The sequence below is a fragment of the Pipra filicauda genome, unplaced genomic scaffold, assembly GCF_003945595.2.
Source record: "Pipra filicauda isolate LSUMZ 115617 unplaced genomic scaffold, ASM394559v2 scaffold17_size4572894_pilon, whole genome shotgun sequence".
NCBI lineage: Eukaryota > Metazoa > Chordata > Aves > Passeriformes > Pipridae > Pipra > Pipra filicauda.
Genome location: NW_024104287.1, coordinates 1,629,148 through 1,649,403, shown reverse-complemented (window position 1 = coordinate 1,649,403; position 20,256 = coordinate 1,629,148). Strand labels below are relative to the sequence as shown.

Here is a 20,256-nt window from a genome sequence, read left to right as displayed (position 1 = left end):
GCTCTGTTTCTTTGACGAAAGCCTACTATTGTAGCCAACAATATTGGCCAGCCAGGGCCTGCTCAGTGGTAGTAGGGACTACATGTAACAAAGGATAAAAATCTCTTAAGGTAACTACCTAATCTTGTATCACTCCCATACTAGTCATCCTTTTCTTTCTACAACAAATTATGGCAGATGTGTATGAATAATTAAAATATCAGTTCTTTTTGCCAAATTTCATTAAATCATCTCTGAAAGGGAAAACAACTGAGCTATGTGCCTGGATATTTTCATATTGGTTTTGCATTGTAGCACATCATGGCCACCTGGAGTTAAAAACTTTCAATCAAAACATACTGACAGTGCACAGAAAATTTTTTGACATGATTGTACTATTGTATAGTCAAAGTGATACAGTGTGTTGATAGTATTACGGTGTGATGCTACCAAATCAGTTTGTGACCTTGAAACCAAGTTGTTATTTGACTTCTACTCCTTCAATTCACTCATTGAAACTGTAAAGTGGTGAAGGTGAGTTGTCATATGTTGTACTGAGTAGGCAGCTGCCCGAGGACAGTCTGCTCCCTGTGTGCTGACGGTAGTTTGGATGTGGTCAGCTGCTTCATTTTCACTGTCCTCTGTGTGTGAATCTGAGCAAAAAGAAAAACTGGAAGAAATTGCCTGACCCTTTGCCACTTCCTCACCTTAAAGAGCAGCTGATATCTCTAGCAAGTTGTAACCACTATTAGTCAAAATCCTACCATATTTTGTTTTTAGAAGGCAAATGACTGACATTTTCCTTTGACAGGTCTTGTATTTTAACCCCAGTTGGCAACTCAGCCCCACACAGCCACTTGCTCACTACCCCTCAGTGGGATGGGGGAGAGAATTGAAAAAGCAAAACTGAGAAAACTTGTGGGTTGAAATAAAAGCAGTTTAATAACTAAAGCAAAAACCACACATGCAAGCAAAGCAAAACAAGGAATTCCTTCACCACTTCCCCTGGGGCAGCAGGTATTCAGCCATCCCCCAGAAAGCAGGGCTCCATCACATATAATGGTTACTTGGGAACACAAACGCCATCTCTCTGAAAGTCCCTCCCTTCCTTCTTGTCCCCTGCATCTCCATATGCTGAGCATGATGCCATATGGACTATCCCTTGGGTGCATTCAGGTCAGCTGTTCCAGCTGTGCCCCCTCCTAGCCTGTGCACCCCTAGCTTCCTCACTGGTGGAGTGGGATGAGAGGCAGAAATGGCCTTAACTTTGTGTAAGCACTGCTAAGCAATAAGGAAAACATCCCTGTTTTATCAATGCTGTTTCTAGAACAAACCCAAAAAATAGCCCATACCAGCAACTGTGAAGAAACTTGAGTCTATCCCAGCCAAAACCAGCACAACAGGACTACTGACTTGGTCATCAGATTTGTCTGGGCTTGTCTGGGCAGCTAATTGGGTGTCTAGGGAGAGGGCCAAAACAGTACCAGCCCTGTGGGAGTGGGATAAAGTGTTTCCATCCGGGACTGTATAAGCTCCTCTGGAGCCTTCTGTGCTGTACCAAGGCCCAGAGGCAGGCAGAGCCCGTACTCTGGAATTTCTGCACCTTAGGGCTATCTCCTCTGCCCCTTGAATAGCACTGCAGGATGAAGAGAAGTGTTTTTCGCCACTTCTGTCCTCCCATCCAACTACAGAGTTTCCTGACAGCTGTGCCTAATCTCTCCCAGGGCTACCTACTGTGAGATGCTCTGTGATCCTGCTCCCAGGACATCCAGGCACTGGCTCTAGCTGGTTATGTTCTGCTGCACCTTTCCACTCAGGAGACCAGGGAGAAGGCAAAGAGGCGCTCACTTTTGCTGCCCATACAATGTCAGGACACAGCACATGGAAATCTGGGAACTCCAAAGCGCCCCAGCTTCCGGCTTGGGAGGGACAGACAGAGCAGCCCCATGCCCTTCTCCAGTATCACAACAGTACAGGGATTTGGGACTGAGAGTTGTTTCTTTGTGTCTGTACTTCTGCAATCGATTGAATTGAAGCAGTGGGACTCATCTGCTCCCTCTGACTGCATTTACCATTTTTTCTGTTTTCTCCAAGGAAATAATAGATTTTTCCCCTCAAAAGTTCCTGAAGCTATCTGTACCAGCATAGCTGGGTTATGTAACAGCTGCTTTTCTATATGTCAGGCCATTTTATCACTTCATTAGAAAAAGACTGAGACTTCAGGTAGATTTTTTAATTTTATTTTTCCATAAGAAAAGAGACAGTGAGTAAAGTATATCTTGTTTGCAGTATTGGCTACCCCATGTCCTTCTTTTTTTTTTTTTTTTGAGAAGATTTAGAAATAAGACAAAAATAACCAAGACAACCCTTACCCTAAGCTACAGAATCCCAACTAATAACATTGAAAAAGAAGCTGGTAGTATTGATCCTTTGTGTACTGGTAGTTAAACTTAAAAAATCAGTGGAGAGGAAAGCTTAACTGGCCTTTCTGAAGTGTCAGAAAGCAAATCTAAATCCCAAATGTAAAATTTTTACAGCTATAAATATAGAGGATGATTTTCAGACAGTGTTAAAATTACGGCTTAATTCCCTTTCCTTCAGGAGAAAGCTCTTATGAGGTGCGCTTGGAAAGGAATCCCTGAGAGTACTAGATGTACTTCTGCGTGAACCAAGAGTAGCTTTTCAGAGTGGTATGTGTAAGGAGTGAGATCAGAGTGATCAGTAAGGACCTCAGTTCTGCCATCACTTCTGCCTTGAGTAACTTTAAACATTTGTCCTATTTGTTCAGGCAAATTCAGCTTTCAGAATCTAAAGCTATTCCTGCTAAGCAACTACACAAATATTGTTCTGGCAATGGTCTGCTGAGTGTTTGGAGAAAAAAATATTAGGCCTTGGTCCTCTGAGGTACCTAGGTGAGAAATCCACATTGCTAAACATCTTTGAAGATCCGACTGCCTGGTCTTTTTGACAAAGTAAGACGTTGAAGTCTTACTGTGCTTCTAGCCACATACGTATTTCCTCCTTGTTTTCTTTTAGCCATTCAATATTGCTCTTCACCTGCTCAAGTGACTGACTCCTGGGCAACTCTCCTGCCCCAGCATTAGGATATTTTTCAAAGAAATTTTCCATCTGGAAAAGAGAAAAAGTATTGACGTGAAGTAAATAATTCTGTTATTGGACAAGTGACTCTTTACAAGGACATGGTCAAGGGCAATTTTGGCTGGGAGAGATATTTAAGCTCATGTTAGTAGCACTGAAATAGTTCTACAGTAACTCCTGCTGCTTTACACAGTCAGAGGATAAAAAGCTAAGTTTCTGGGCCAGAAGAATATTAAAGATATTGACTTAAAGCCAAGAAAAGTGCTGTCACCATACCTGCCAAAGCTGGAGCTCGGTGTTGAAGGTTTGGGTAATAGTTACTATTCGACCGAGGGTTCTGTCATTGATAGTGAATCTAGAAAAGTAATTTAATAAATGATACTTCATGCAAAACTATTGAAAGAGAAAAGGCACAAGTAATTATCTGAAGCTTAAACTCATAATTGTGCTGCAATAAAACAGATACATTGAAATTTCAGTATTTTTTGAAATTCTTGAAAAATAGTACTCCTATAAAATATCTGTGCTGTTCTTTAATACATTTACTAATGGAGTGATCTCTTATGGTGGATTTTTTTCCTTTTTAAATAATGACTTATTGTCTCAAGCTGGAAATTAGGTATATTGCTGCCCAGCAATACAAATACAGTTCACAACTCTAGACTTGCCGGTATGTGCTGTTTCCGTGCCCCCACCAAGCACTTAGAAAGGAAACCTAAAGAGAGTGAAGTCACTCAAATAGGGAGGAGCAAAGCTAAAGGGTTTGCTATTACTTCTACTGCTGATCCGTATGTCTGCTGCCTGCTATTACCATTAGATGAAAATTTTTAAAAAAATTCTGTACGCTGTCATCTTGTTATGAAATCAGCAGCAAGAGTGGAGACAAGACTGACTAATTTCCATGCAATAACCAGATTTCTACGGCCTTGGTAGAACTTCCTATACTTCTTCATCACGATTTACTGGTAGTGATCATTTAGGGAAAGAATGGTTTTCAAGTTAGCAACAAAGTACTTTTTCACAGCAGATGGATATAATTGTGTTGAATACGCTTTCAGTTTTCATTTTGCAAAGGCCAGTGATTATAGCTGTATAGTAAAACACAGCCATAAAAAACATGCCTGTAACAAGATTTATAGATGGATGCAGTTTCCAGTGAGTTCATTAGAGTACCTGTCGACTAAGTATTGCCAGTTCAGTCGTATCCAGTCCCAGGCCATTGTTTTCCCATAGGTGTTATATGAGATGTATCTCAGGACTGTGAACACATCTTGGCTTTTGATGAGGTTAGTGTCGTAAATATATTTCAGATACCTATGGGAAACACCATAAGAATTGATGAGAGCCTTTTCCAAACAGGAATATTAGGTTTTTTTCTACAGCATTTTAAAGGGGAAGTAAATGGATCTAAAACATTACTGTGTCAAGAGATAATTTTATTGAAAGAAATCTAGGCAGTTAGGAGTCTCTTTAGAAAGTAGGTAGGGTTTATGTTTCTACTTGCAAATAGCCAAATGCCATTATTATTCCTATATTTTAGTCAAGTAGGGAAAACAAGATTGGATCAGTCAGTAGTTCAGCCTGTTTGGGCAGCCAAGAGCCAAAAAAGTAGTAGTCCAGGCTATAATGATCTTACAGGACCATGAGTACACACACAAGTGGCTTGCTCACACTGACATCCGTGCTGTTTGTTTGGATACTTTTATCCATACAAAATTAAAATTCATTCAGGCAGAGCATGCCTGCAAGTGCTGAAATTATAGTTCCAATCATAGCATAAATGTTTTTGACTGACAAAGTGGAGGGATTCCCCCAGCATGCACGTTTGCAGGAATAACCTGATCATGGCTTCATAGCAGCAGCTGCAGAAGAACAACACCATTTTAAAGTGTCGTGTGCTGGGATTAAGGATTGTCTTCCTTTTTCCTATGCATAAGGGGCAATTTTGTTCAATCTGTTTGCTCTTTTCTCCTTACTTGTTATTTCAGTATTAAATTAAGTGACAAATTTTCCCTGGTTTAGGGGGGATTTTTTATTTTCTGCAAATATGGGCTGATATAGCTAATTAATTCATGTCTTAATCATGTCAGTTATTATTTATTGAATGGCTTAGATTATGGATGTTGTGGTAAAAAGAATTTAGGAATACACCTGCTTCCTATCACTATTTTAATTACTCTAACTCTTATATTTACTCTTCGTGAACCTCCTACACTTCCTGATTTAATCTCTTTTAAACTTGGTACTCTTTTAGGCAGAGATTGCTCCATCTTATGATATTTAGTCAGGGCTCCAACACAGTGGTGAATGGCCCTGGTGAAGATGTTTGCCTGCATCTCAGCTATGTTATATAACTACATGCATAGTTATCAGATAAGCTGAAAGTAGCAGGTGTGTCTATGGAGAGCAACAGCCTGGTGAGATGCTTGCCCCGTCTGACAGCTGGACTGGCCTGGAGCAGTATCCAGACTCCTCATCAGTGCCACGGCAGCATGAATATGATATTTTTGTTTCTAGCTCAAGTACCTCTGCACAGCACCTCAGGGAGCATTGCAGGTTCACACGGGACAGTTAGTAACAATAACTCAAGGTTGTTTGCTTAATTTTGCCTACTGAGAAGGCAGACATCTAGGCTAAGTAAACTCCCTCTGGAGTCAATGGAGGGTGACTGAGAACACCCAAAGGCAATTCTTCCCATTGATTTTAAGCACCTTTCCTGGTCTGGGATAAGCAGTGCTCTGGAAGTCCTTCCTCCCTTCACTGATTATAGAGGAAACAGACGACTAATTTTCTCCTGATGCTTTACTATTAGGCAGCTAAAATTGTGCACAGTGAAGGTGGACGAGCTGAAGTCTGTTGACTGTTTGCAGGAACTACCATATGTTCAATATCTTTCCACTAAATGAAAAAAGCTTTTTTTCTGCTTTAGTACAGTCTCAGAGGAGGGTGTTAGATAATTGGTCTTGAAAATGTGTTGCATTTCCTCATGCTGTAATCTGACAAAAATGACAGGACAGAGGAGAGGAGAAGGGAATGAAAAACCAGTTGCTTCTGCAGGAAAAGAGAAATCTTTGTATGCTTAAATCACCTGTCCAAAAGGGTAATGTTCTTCACTGATGCCAGGCCATATAGCAGCTTTTCTTTTTCTTGGGCTAATGTTGTTTCTTGGTATTTGTTGAACATGTAAGTCCACGATGACTCATTGCCTGAGTTCTGCATCCCATAGCGATATACTATGAGTCGGAGATTTGCAGCAATACTAAAATAAAGAAACAGTGCTTAAATATTCTTCTCCCTTTCCTGCTTGAAATCAGTGACAAAGTCACATGCTGTGTTCTTCACCACGATAAAAGCTGTGAGCACTCACGGTTCTCCTTGTAACCATTTATCGAAGAGTTGAGAAGCATTGTTCAAAGAGTCTGTGTCACCCATACTGCAGGCAAAGTCTAGAACAGAAGCACGAAGAAGCCTTGAAAAGAGAGAGAGAGGGAGAGACATTTTCCTACTGCTTACCATTGTTTGAATCCATCAATAATATGAGAAGGAAAAAATAAGATTCTTCCACCTCTGCAAATGGCTTCCAGAATCATTCCAGCTCAGTTCATCCACAATGGGTTTTACCAGAGAGCGAAAATAACGCTGAGGTAGAAAAAGGGGGTTGGTTACTTTTGTAGATTTCTTTAAAGAATAATATATTTGTGTTCACAGTTTATTCTCCTGGGGTATAGCAAGGACACACTGCCACAACTGTTTTCCACAGATGATGCCAAGTTCAGGACATAATTGTTTTAGTGACCATTAAATCATGTTCAGTATGTTAGGTCAATTAACAAACCTGCTCCCTGCCATACTGAGGTATAGCCATACTTTGTGCTGAGGACAGATGTCAGAGATTTTGCGGCCTTATACATGCTTCTTTATCGAATGCAGGACAGCTTTGACTAATAAATGTCTGTACTCTGGATTATTATGTATTATGGTGATGGATTATAGAAATAATTAGCCATAAATTCTTTTATTCAGGTTCATAGTCCTGAATGCAAAATCCAGATGATTCAGATATCACTACTGAGCAGTTTTTAGCTTTCTTTTTTTTTTTTAAGATTACAAAAAGTAAATACTGATAATTCAGCACCACTGAAAATCACTGGAACTTCAACATTTTTCTTGTTACAAATCCTGAACTGTCAGATGCAGTGGTCCCATGCAGGAATGGTTTTTTTTATTGTTTCTTCACCTGAAAGAGGGGATAGATATTTGTATCATCTTCAAGCATGTTTGCAAGGTAGGTTACAGCTGATATAGCTCTATTCCAAGGCAAATACTCTGTTTCATTTCTCAGGTATTTTGTGAGGTTCAGGGGAACAGAGTAATCCACGAGTCCAGGTCTGCGGAAAGAAAAAACATAACGTCTGTTATTTTAATGAATTTGAAGAACTTGCTTCTTCAAAGATATTAGATTTACTATTTACTCTAGAAGGCCTGAAATAGTAAAGTCTGTGAGGGGAAAAGTAGTCTGGAATGTAACTTGGAAGGTTTTCCAAAGAGATACTGAGGATCAGTGTTGATCAATGCCAAACTGTAGGAACTGTCACTGTTATGAGAAGACTGCTCACGTTGTGCAGCAGCCCAGTGTGCCCAGAAGTGGGTAGCTCTTAAGTGACTACATTAACACCACACATAAAGGAATTGATAACTGTAGACATCCTGAAAGGCTGAGGAGACTTAGACTTAGAGGCTGCTACAGAATGTCGCTTAAAATTTATCTGTGTCAGCATGGCTGCGTACAAGAGCTAGAAGTTTCTGATCAAGTTTCTGAATAAGATAGCTGAGGTGGTAGATACCTAATGCCTTGGTATGCATTGTGGGCATGCCTCTGGCTTTCTGGATACCTAACTTCTTCTGGAGTGCTCCTATTATTGTTATTTACATGATAAAAACACCCCCTTCTAAGACCTGTGCAATTAAAGCCTGCTTTTTTCTTGCCATGTAACTGAAAGGGAGCATTTCTCTTGATTGCATTGGTAATGCAAGCTGGCAATGTATACTTAAGGTCACTCCTTTTGGAGGACAAAGTAAAGCAACAAAGAAATAAGGCTCGTAACAAATTCAGAAAACTTCTTTCAACCACCCGTGTTGAGTTAATTCTAATTATTAGCAATGGAAGGTGAAAAATTTGTGTTGAAATCTCTGCAGGGAGTTAGTTTACCTTGCTAAAGAAAAGGCGTCATCCAAAATCCCTGCACGATCAGCAGTTGAAAAGTTCTGTATGAAAAGAGGAAAAGAGGCATCAAGAGTATATAGATTATTTGCAGGATAAAAGCAGCCTTTACAGATCTCTTCTAAGAGATCCACCAGACAGGTTAACATTATGATACTCACTTTGTGGTCTAGGAACAGAAGAGAGCTTAGCTTGGCCCAGTTTTGACCATCATAATTCACCCGATAGAATCCAATGTGGTCTGGATTGACGTTTAAAAAAGTATCAGGAGAAGCTGATATTGTAATTCCTGCAAAACAAACCAACAAACAGGGATCAGTTTGTGCATCTTGTATGACACAGAACTCATTGGAAATTCCTTGACTCCAAGAGTATTATTTGGTTTTAATGAATATCAAAATAAGATCCAAACATTAATTTTATTTATTTACTTATTTTTAAATGGCTGTGAGGAAAGATGAGTTATTATAGACTTTAATGAATAGCAGCATCTGTATTAGAACAAGGAATTGTGGTAATTACTTGGGCCAGCTAGTTTGTTAAATTTAAAATGGAGATCATTTTGACTAGGGTGAGAACAGTGAGATTTAGTGTCATTGTAAGAAGTAAAAAATTGCAAAGAAACAGTTCTTGCAAATGTATTTTTAAAAAGTTTTTCATCCTCATGTTTACTGTTAGTTTCAAAGTTATCATATTTTATCCTCCATTAGTTTAATTTTTAAGTTTGCTTCAACTAACTTTTTAAGGGTTTTCTTCTCTGTATTCTTTATTAATTCATTTTTTGCAGTTATAGATAAAGGAATTACAAATTAGTTGAGACTTTCCTCAAGCACTCATGTTTAGGGATTTTCCTGTTTAAAATGAATACTTGAAAAATGTTCCTTTCTCAGAATCTTGGGCTGGTCCAGTTGATGATGGTAGTTATGAAAGTTTTTCTATTGCTCATTGAAAACAGTGGTCTTCAATCTGCAGTTTGAGCATGGCTGTAGTTAAAAGCACATTTCTATTTGGGTGACCTGAAACAAGTGTTTCTAAAGGCATTTTTTCCTTACAGTTGCTGTTTGCCTTACTAGCCAAGAATTTGATGGATGTAGAAGTAAGCACGTAGTCATGCCTTTGCAGGCTTTTTCAAGTCAATAGCCCCTTGCAGTCCACTGTAATGTCATGTGGAAATTGGAGAAAGAAAATTCCTTTGTGTAAACTTCTGACTTTTATCATGACATAAAACTTTTTTTTGTTTGCTTTTGTATGTATAATAAAAGCAACCAGGCAAAAAAAATAACGACCCCCCCAAAAAAACAGAACAAAAGACAAATTACATTTTAAATAGGTAACATTCAAAAAAATTGAAGAAAAGATGAGCTGATTGTAATATTTCTGAAATTCCAACATGTGATGTTACTGAAAAACTAAACAAAGTTTCCCCCCCATTTTTGTCCACTACAGCTACAGAATGAGAAATTCAGATATGACTGCATAATAGAACAATGATCAAAATTACCCACACAGGTATTTTCTCAGTCCTGAAATCAGCATTAAAAAAGATGTTTAATAATTTGTAGATCTTTGACTGAATTAAAATTTCCAGTTTACCATGCCACAGATGCATTCATCAGCGTTCCACTTCACCTCTTTTCCTAGACTCAACAAAGGGCATATCTAAGTCCAATTGATTTTAGCACATTATAATTAAGAGTATGCTTAGATGCTTCTGTGAATAGGACTGTATTTAAACAGATGCTTAAGAACCATACTGTACTGTGGCTAAATTGACATAATGTGTGTACAGGGGGAATAGTAATCTTTTCACAGAAATTACTACCAACTTCAGTCCAACCAAGCTGTGTGCTGGTTCCTGGATCTGAAAAGTGAAAAGTATGAAAGTAATTCTGTGTTATATTTCTTGTAAAGGACACTTAAAAGAGAATATGAAGTTTACCTGTAGAATCTGATGCATTGTACAAAGTATAATTTGTTGAACTCCCAACTCTCCATTTCACTGGTATATTCCATCTGTAACTGAAATTATTTAAAGGGAAAGAAAATCAAATGACATTTGAAACCAAATGGTGAAAAACCCTCTCCAGTATGTCCAGTACGTGGGATGGAGCCACAACACAGCCTGACCAAGACTGTGGCCTGGCAGTCAGGAAAGTGGGACAGCAGAGTCAGGGAAGTAGAACAGCAGAGCATGCTTTGAGCACACCTGCACAGCCATCTGCATAGGCCTGCTAAAATTACTGAGCCCTTTTGAGCAGTCAGCTGCTGTTCCATGTTAGTTCATCCCAGGGAGATTTTTCTTCCGCCTTAAATCCCTTGGTGACAAGTGCTATGGGAAAATCTAAGTCATCTTAACAACCCTGGGTTAAGTGAATGGTCATTAACTCCCAGAAAATACAAAAAAGAAAGTTATGGTATCTCCTCTTGATAGAAAGATCTATTGTTTTGTATCTGCTAAACAAAATATGTTAACAGATTTAATACACTTCTGGGTTTTACTAGTTCTCTTATGGAGCTTACTGCAATGGAATTTAGAGTTGTCATTGTTTGGCCAGAAGCTCCAGTACTGTTTCCCCAAGAGAAAGCCCATATATGATTTCTTTTAATACAAACTCGATTTTTGTAAATGCATTTAATGAGGGTGTGTGATGACCCACCCTTTACAGGAAGAATTTTATTTAGTTTTCATGTTCTTGAGATGACATACATAAGTACTTTTGATGTATTAGCTGTGTCCTTATGTGTTCCTAACACGCTGTGCTGAAGCTATGCATTTGCCCAGCAGCACTACTTTGAGAGTACTAGTTTTTGAACTTCCATTTCTTTGGAGTGCCAACATGCAGGAGAGGACTTTTTCAAGCCAAACAAGCTTGGAACAAGCCAGCAGCTTGGAATTCTATTCCTGCAGAGTTCAGAGAATAAAGCATACACAAGACCTGGAGTTTTCTCTGCTTAAATGAAACCCTGCACCTGCACATGAAACAGGCCAGTTCCATCTGGGGTAGGATCTCTTCAGGAGCTTCTCATCCCCATCTGTGATGGTGGAAGGAGGAGGTTTTGATTTTTTGGTGAATTGACCTTAGGCAAGGGAGTCAGTCTGTCACAGCATAGGTAATATCAGCATTATAATATATATTATGGGGAGTTTTCAAAATTAATTTATAAAAACTACATATTCAGAAAAAACCTTCCACTTTCACTTTGGGGATAGCAGGAACAATACACAGCTTCTTAACAGATTAAGGTAGGAACAGTGCTAGGATTTCTACTTTAGAAATGGCAAATTGTAACGTACTGTAAACGCTGAAGTCAAGCAAAAGTAGGATTCCGGAGTCTGCTACTTCAGAGCATAGTGCAGTAAATCAAATTTTTTAATACAAAGAAGTATTTTTGCCTGAATAGTCTGTAACACCACCCTTCGGATGGCACAGTGCTGTACTTTGAGTCTATGAAATCTTCTGCTTAGGTTGGGAGAAGTGTAATGTTGCAAATACACAGGTAGTTAGTTATCTCATTCCAACTCTTTTGATACCTATCCAAAACTGCCAATAGCATGGGCCTTCTCATTGCTCAAGTTTTTTTCTTTTTAATCAGAAGGAAATAGAGTGGTCACAACCGTTTCTTCTGTTTCTTCATTTTCTCCTTCACAGAATCACAGAATATTCTGAGTTGGAAGGGACCCACAAGGATCATCAAGTCCAACTCTTAAATGAATGGCCCATAGGGGAATCAAATCCAGAGCCTTGGTGTTATTAGCACCATGCTCGAACCAGCTGAGCTAATCTCAGGGTCCTTGTTCTTGTCCTTTGAATTAAAAGAGCTAGTAGAAGTTAATGGAAAAAATGCGTTTGGGTATATTTAGTCCTGCTTCATACTGGCAAGTTTTACTGATTTAATTGATTGGTCCAGGATCCAGTTCAAGGAACAAAACCTTCCTAACATGGATTAATTTGAATCTCTTTCAGTGAAAGGTTAATGAAGTTGTACTGCCTCAGAACTGGGGCTGGCTATGAAATTACACAATGCCAGATCTGAAAAATTATTCATCTGCTTAATGCCATGGTGCAGCCACGCCACTGTCCTGTGCAGGTCCACCAACCCACACATAGAGTTCATTTCCCTTCAGATCAATCGTCTGTTATTTAAAAAATATGCTCCAATACAGTATGCCACCTGTCTTGAACAGGTAGATGAACGTCTACAGGTGTCTGTCTGGTCACATAAGAGCCCAAGATGGCTAACTTTGACTAGACAACTACATTTTAAATGAGTAAAATTAGGCAATACATCCTAAGGAAAATATCAAAAAAATAGCTCCTGATTAGGATTAATGAAATTTATACATGACCAGCTACTTCACATTAAATCATGTTTTAAAGACATGCAGAGAAGACCCTGTATTGTATGTGAAGATCCTGTGATATATTATAGATCCTACACCATATAGGAAAGGCAATAAACTACTGTCATGTAAAATATTTGGGTCATAGTATCTGATTTCTGAACAATTTTGTATTAGTTTTCTTAGTCTGAGAGATTATAATTTGCAGTGATTCAACAGACAATTTGCAATAATCTGAGTTGTCTGTGTGCAAATAAGGTTTTCTGAGAGATCTTGTCCTATTTTATTCTGCTGCATTTGAGAAAGAAAAACCCTGAGACAAAGGGCTGATGTTGTCCTAAATTTGAAATATTTGTATCTAACTTCCTCCTGTCTTCCTTTTAAAATAAATGCTGAGAGTAAGTTTAGCAAGAATGAGCAAAACATAACCTACATATAAGTCAGATGAAAAGGGTATATGCACAGTATTTCTACCTGTTTTGAACAGACATTTACAGCAGGAACTTACCCAAGATCAGATGGAGGATAAGAAGCATTCGCACTGGGATCCAAGAGAAAACGTTTCTGTGTGAATACTGAATTATCCCCCATTTCCAAAACAGGGTAGCCCATCTGTCTAGTCCATGTGTCCATGACTTCCTTCACAGGTTTATTACTTGCCTATGAATGATGGAAGAAGGTTGCAGTGAAAATGCAGATTCAGTACAAAGAGGAAAAAAAATTAAATATCTCTGGTATTGAGAAAAAAAAGAGCAGAAAGGGGCAGAGGAAAGAACAGGTTCAGCACAAAAAATGCTCCATTAAATCCTTTTAGGGTGTCATTGAAAGAGTGAGTTGAAAACTTAAACACAGACAAGAAATGAGAAGTGCGTGGACGGAAGACTGACTGGTCAATAACATGGACAAGAAATACTTTGAGGCCCCTTGCATGCTCTAAGATCTCTCCATTTTTTCTGAGGGAATAACTGAACAGGACAAAAAAGACACAGTGAGATTTTTCCAAGCCAGAAGTCTCTTTGCAGTGTGTCCTGTTTTCAGTGCGAAGGAACAGCCAGTATTAACCACCAGCAGCTGCACTTATGTAAAATTTGACCCATTTGATTCATTATGTGGACTGTGAACGTCTGTCCTAGGAACTGAAGCTGGAGAAAGCTGCCACTGCTTCCCCAGGATGCCACCTGTGAGGAAAGGGAGCTATGGTCACTGTTTCCTTCTCAAGATGAGGTAGATGATATGGAGATGCAGAGCACCAGAGAGAAAGTAGGAAGAAGTCCTGCTGAGCAGGAAGAAGTCTGGGACTAAGGAGAAGATGGGAGCTAGAAAAGAGACACAAAAGCATGACTTGGGCAGTGTGAGTGTCCACAGTGGTGGAAAGAAAGGAAATAATATCAAGGAAGAACTTGGTAGTATGTAGGTGGGGTTTGGGGGTAATGAGATAGATGAAAAGAAATAGCCCAGCCTCAAAGAAAAGCAAAGATCAGAAAATGGTGGCACTGACAATGACCCAGATGGGACTCAAAAGCTAGAGAGGCAGATAAGCACCAAAATTACTTGGGAATTGATACTACTGAGAGCTTTCAAACAGCTGAATCTGGTTAGAGAAAAGGGAGAGTATGGGGTGCACGTGTCTGGTGGATGAGTGGTGTTTTCACAAAATGAAATGAGTTCAAGTTGTGGGGGAAATGTTTCAGTTGCAGGCTGTTTGTAAACAAGGCCTCCTTTCTTGTTTCTTATTCCACTCCCACGATCTTATGCAAAAAAAAAAAAAAAAAAGAGAAAATTATATATATTTGGTGGAACTAAGATATACTGGAATACACTAGGAGGCTGCCTCTATTGTGATCTCTTAGTGACAGGAGAGGTACAGAATACAAAAAGTTTGGGAAACTGAAATCAGTGGGTGTGATTTTTATTTATTTTTATTTATTTATTTATTTATTTTTATTTATTAGCAAGGGCTTGGATTGATGCAAAACATACCTCTTCCAGAGCTTCCCAAAATTGTTGTGTCTTGGCATTCTGGAAATGGTAGGTCTTCAAATATGCCTAGAGAGAAGTAGAAGGCTGTGAAAGTACTACCAGGTCTTTCTTTTTTGCCTATGAAAACAGTACACATATTCAGTTGTACAGAGAGTTTCAATCAGTTGTACAGAGTACCCATGGGTGGTAGTATAGTGAGTAGAAGGTTAAATGGATTAATATTCAGCTGATGAAGATCCTCTGCTCTGCAATGCATCTCAAAACGTTAAAAGTCAGCCTTTTCCGGTGTGACTTGTTAATACAAATAAATTTGTAGTTGAAGAGCTGTTTGTATTTTGTTTGAAGGGACACGAACATACCCTGTTGCAAATTTCTGTCTAATGTAAGATGTTGTTTAGCAGAAGGAAGCTAATTCAGGAGATTTCCCTAGCTGTGCACTTGGAGTGGAAGTACGAAAGTCACCTTAAAGATCACCTTTAAGTTGTGATCGAAACAACTATTACAAGGAACAATTGTATCCAGCGAAGTGTTTGCACCTCCTAAACTCTATTCCTGTCCTATGTCTTACCTGGCTGCTTAGTGTTTTCCTACGCTGTTACCCGACCCTGGCGAAGTTCAGTCAGTAGATGGTGCTGTTAGTTTCGCTGTTAGCCACAGCTGCCTACGTTAATGCTCGTGAAGGTAGAAGGGGAAGTGTTAGGCTCTCGGGGACAAGGTGGCTGTATTTTCCTATCCCGTGTAACTGTCCCGATTGAATATATAAAAGCGGAAATAAAGCAAAATACAGATGTCTTGTAGCACCCTATAGATGTGCTGTCCTGAAGGGACGGAAGTAAGAACAAATGCGGTAAACCTGCAAAACTCTGTAGAGACAACCGATGCTGGTTGGGAGGAAAGGACAGATAAACTTCCTCCTTCTGGGAGGGCTTCTTTCTCCCATTTCTTCTTTCCCTAATTTTGTAGCAACACATTTGCACTCCAAAAGAAAGGACTATGAAGTGTGCAACCCTTTTCTACCCCCTGTTACCTTGACTTTCTAGGGCTGGTAGTGTCCCTGCATCAGGGCACAGATGAGTTTATGCCTGTTGTGTCCCTACATAGCAGGCTTGTGTGGGTTGGAGGATACTGGCCATATGAAGCTACAGACGTGCTTTACAGCTGAATGAGGGGATCCTAGCTGACAACAGGGTAACAATGGGGTGGAGTAGGTTTCTCCACTAAAAGCTGTCATGAATTTAGGTCCTTGCTGACAGGCTACCAAACCTTAATGCAGTTCACATTCCTGCTTCTGTGGGAGCATGGAACTTCTTCCCCTCCATGTACTCAGTACTGAAATGCATTAAATACTTTTGCTACTAATACCAGGATCTCTGATACTCAGCTTTTGAATAATGGCTTTGGTAGTGAGGATGGGCTTTATGTCCAGCAGGTTTTGGTGACAGCCTTACCTGACAGCCTTTCTGGAAGACCTCTGGTGTAATCCAGTCTTGAAGCATTCTGAGGATAGATGCACCCTATGGACAAAGGGAAAGGGGAGAAGGTTATTCCACACTGCTCTAACACTGGATTTCCATTCACCTAAAAAGCAACATGTGAATGAGTATTCTATAAGGCAAAAATAGAAACCATCCATGAAACTAAAGAAGTGTGTTTTCTACTTCCTTTGCAGCATGGCATGTGCCTGCCTGGTGGAGTTTAATTGTGGATGTGGGAATTGGTCTTCAGTTGTGATCAGATACTTGTTTCTAAGTTCAGCTGTGTTTGGTGGAAGGGCTACTAAGCCCTTCTGCTGGGGGTTACAGTCCTGCCACTCTGCCAGTTTCTGTGAGCAGGGCTCCCTGTTTCATTTTGAACAGGACAGGGGTGAGGGCAGCTGGGGAAGTAGCCCTGTCAGGGGAACAGCCTGACAGAGGCAGACACTTCTGCTGAACATCCAACAAGTAGGGAACTCCAAAAATGCTGCAAGTCTGGGGCTTTACATGTTGGGGATGCCATTTCAAGATTAAGAAGGAGATTTTCTGAGGACTGGTGCAAGAGCTTTGGCCTCTTAAGCAGGGTAGAATTGTGATCAGGGAAGTTACTTGGATGTCACAGAAAAACCCTGAAAAAATTAGGGCTTTGAAAGAAGAGAGAAACAAAAGGAAGACAGGAGAGGGAAGTAGAAGACTCATGTAGAACAAAGAACAGAGTAGGCACAAAATGACAGAAAAAAAAAGCAGTGCAAACCCAGTCTAAAATGCAAAATATGATTTGAGGATTAGCATGTTTTCATTTTCTGAACAAAATTAAAGGGCAGCTGAGACCCTAGTGCTACAAATAGTTTAAAAATCTAGTTGTCCCATGAAAACAAGAATGTTATATGAATTCTCAGTAAATCCTGTTTCCTCTCTTTACGTGTCTGAGAATAACTACTGCACGAGTCATGGCAGAGGGACTGTTTGAACAGATATGCCTCAAACTGCTTTTCAGGCTATTGTTGCAGAGTCAAGGTGGTCAGCAGAGGACTGTTTTCGGATATAGAAATTTAATGTGTTTGCCATGGAACATGTTCAAAAATAATTCAGTAAAATTTAGAACGGATATCCATTAATGGTAATTATAAGGCTGCTTATGATTAATGGTGATCATAAGGCCATGTGTATGTACTAGGGTACCTCAGTTCCTCAGCTTTATCTGTCAGTCACTTCTCATCTGAAATCACCTCTCATAAACTGTCCCCTCCCATTTATATTAAAAGTCACAGTAGAAATACACACTTATGCATACATTTGGAAACATTGGAGATTTCTTTTGCTTCAAATTGTAATGCATAGTTAGTTCCTTGCATTTTCTACTACTGTCATTCCTTTCTTTCTTTCCATCGTGTCTTTCCCCTACTCTTGTCATTCCTCTGTAGTCCATGATGGAGTGTGTTTGAGAAAAACTCATCCTAACAAAATCACTGATTATAGGAACTCCAGTGTTTTAATAACTTTCCTTTCTTTCGACTATTTGGGGAGGCTCCAGAAAGTGACCTACTCTGATGGGGATGTAAGGGGCAGTCTTTATCAACACCCACAGAACTTATAGAGAGTCATAGTAATTGCCAAGTATATGACAAGATTTGTTTTTGGCAGAAATATGGAACATGAATCCTAAACTTCTTTAGCTGGGAGACTCAGAAAATATGGAGGTCCAAGAGCAAATTTCTAGCACAACTTACTTAAGTATCTGTTTGCTGAAAAGATTTGCAAAGTTTGAACTCCAAAGACAGAAATTCTCATTGTTACTTCAATAAAATCTTTCAAACTAAAGGAGAAGATTAGACTGGAAAAAAGGTGAGATGCAATTACTTTTTAAGACCAGATTAAAAAAATTATATACATTAATTGTTTAGTCACGAGCTCTACTCTAGTAGAGATTTCCTAGGCATACAATGCTCTATGGATCATACAGCAGTTAGAGGCTCCGTTACAGAATACACTGCAATGGCTCCATAGACCCTTAGGCAATTCATTAGAGTTTTAGGATTGTATAAGCCTTGTAATTGTTCTGGTAAGACTAACAGAGAGCATTCCAAATTATTCTTTATTTGTTTAGTGATGAATATTATCAAGAGAAGATTGTTTTTATAAGAAAAATGTGAAAGAGAAGCCAAAATAAAGCTAAAAAGAAACAAGTTAATTTTGTCACGCATTTATATATAAATACCAACAGTAATTTGAGCTAAATCTACGCAAATACTTTCTCTTTCAAGCCAAATTATATCCCAAGCCAAATTATATCCCAAGCAAACTGTTCCCAAACAATGCACAAGTCCTCAAGTGTTTTCGCTTAAAAAAAAAATGAGTTAATGTAGCAATTCTCTAGGCACAAAGAGATGAGTAAAAGCTAGGATTTTTTTTTCTTCAATTGTTTTTTCAGACCCTGCAAAAGTGTATGTCTTGCTTAGCTCAACACTGAAATACATTTTGGTTCAGAGTATTTGATTTAGCTCTGTATGTTTCATGACTTTTGCTAGTTTGATTTAAAAACAGTGTTACACAATGCAGGTTTTCACATGGTTTATGATTTGACTGTGAAGCATTTATGATGCAATAAATACTGGTTGTATTGTTGGATAGAGGATTTAACAACTGAGAACACAAAACTGATGGAAATGGATGGATCAAATCTAGTTAATAAAAGTAGTAACTACGTTTACAGACTGTAGCACAGCTAAAGCAAAAGTCAATGCAATATATACTCTATGTTTAGCTGATAATGGGAGCTTGGAGGGAAAGCAACAAGCTGGTTTAATTTCATTTTAAAACCAACAACTCTAGTGGCAGAAGCTGCGGATACTGTGATTTTCTTGCAGGTCTGCATGCTGTGAGCAGGTCTGCATGGTGCACAGTGGCTGACCAAGGCTGTGGCTGCGCTGCTTCTCTCAACAGTTGCTTTTAACTGCATCAGCACCGACAACAGTTGGGAATGTCCCAGAAGAAAGGTTTGCACAGACACAGCTCAAGTGAATCAGGAGTCATGATTACAAGCACCCCTGACTTTTATCTCCTCTGCAAAGCCTCCACTTTCTTTTACATCCAAAGTCACAATAGGAGGATTTCCTACCTTACTGTAGGATATCCCATCAAACACAGAGGTGATTTCAGCTGGAGATGACACATCAACCACAATTGCGTGGGAAGACAGCAAAGAGTCATCCTTCAGTACAGGAAGCACATCGTCAATTAAAACCTGTTCAAGCTGAGAAACAGAAGACATTAGAATAGAAACAAAGGTAGGAATATATGTCTAACTTCTCAAATAGGTAGCTTGAACTGCAACTTTTCTAGGGAGAGGCATTTGGAAATAGAATGAGATTTCATGCCCTCTAAAGAGGGACTTGCAAACTCCTGCTTTACATCTGAGTGGGGAGAGATAAAGTTTTTCCCTAGCTAAGATAAACTGCCTTTTGCAAATCCTGTTTTCCTGTGTGTATCAACACAGGGAACACACACAACACAAACACACCCAGCCCACTCTCCCTCCACTCCCAGTAAGCAAAAAAAGTAGGCTGTGTTACCAATTTCAGCAGTGTGACAATATTTGTAAAGCATTATGGGCTTCTCTTGCAAAAATAGAGCTAGGTAGGAAGGAAAGAGGAAAGAAGGAGGCAGGGTTCCCCATCCCAAAGCTTATAATTATTTTTAAAGTGATTTTCATTTTTTTTAATATTAGGTGGTCAGCAGTCAAAATACCTGTACTGTCTAATAAATATTGACCAAAAAAGGCTAAATTTCAGTTTGGTTTTCCTCTTCTAATACTCATGAGGATGATAACATTGAACTGTCTCTAGATCTTAAATTAATATGTTATCCAGATACAAAAAAGGGCTTTTAAATTTTAAACTCAGTAATAAAAATGTTTCTCGTGTAGTTAGGATAACAGATCCTCTACTTCAAAGTATAAAAGTGACCCAGGAATGATTTTTTTCTCAGCCTCATATAACATGGATCACAAGAGATATTTATGAGGAGGAGCAAGGGGGGCAGGGAAAGCACCAAGTAGGCACTGCCTGCTTCTGAAGTCACTAGGCTAAGGGGATAGTAGATTACAAAATAGACTCAAGCTATGCAAAATCTTCTCTGCTTCCTTCCACTGGCATATGGTGTAT

The 20,256-nt window shown here is 39.2% G+C and overlaps 1 protein-coding gene across 2 annotated transcripts in view; it reads right to left on the bottom strand.

Annotated features, from left to right (window-relative positions):
- Nucleotides 1-2,685: 2,685 nt before the first annotated feature.
- The window catches only part of LOC113988286 (glutamyl aminopeptidase), a 33,922-nt gene continuing 16,351 nt past the window's right edge, over nucleotides 2,686-20,256 (bottom strand). The window contains exons 7-20 of one of the 2 annotated variants that reach the window (XM_027721727.2): nucleotides 19,212-19,346; nucleotides 16,070-16,135; nucleotides 14,622-14,687; nucleotides 13,150-13,301; nucleotides 10,239-10,318; nucleotides 8,461-8,588; nucleotides 8,288-8,343; nucleotides 7,316-7,466; nucleotides 6,644-6,717; nucleotides 6,446-6,547; nucleotides 6,167-6,337; nucleotides 4,252-4,392; nucleotides 3,355-3,433; nucleotides 2,686-3,108 (exon numbers count right to left, since the gene is read on the bottom strand). In XM_027721727.2, the coding sequence (XP_027577528.2) occupies nucleotides 2,968-3,108; nucleotides 3,355-3,433; nucleotides 4,252-4,392; nucleotides 6,167-6,337; nucleotides 6,446-6,547; nucleotides 6,644-6,717; nucleotides 7,316-7,466; nucleotides 8,288-8,343; nucleotides 8,461-8,588; nucleotides 10,239-10,318; nucleotides 13,150-13,301; nucleotides 14,622-14,687; nucleotides 16,070-16,135; nucleotides 19,212-19,346 (1,542 nt within the window). In that variant the 3' untranslated portion in view covers nucleotides 2,686-2,967. The remainder of the gene's footprint in view (nucleotides 3,109-3,354; nucleotides 3,434-4,251; nucleotides 4,393-6,166; nucleotides 6,338-6,445; nucleotides 6,548-6,643; nucleotides 6,718-7,315; nucleotides 7,467-8,287; nucleotides 8,344-8,460; nucleotides 8,589-10,238; nucleotides 10,319-13,149; nucleotides 13,302-14,621; nucleotides 14,688-16,069; nucleotides 16,136-19,211; nucleotides 19,347-20,256) is intronic. The other variant, XM_039379892.1, reaches the window with a different exon arrangement.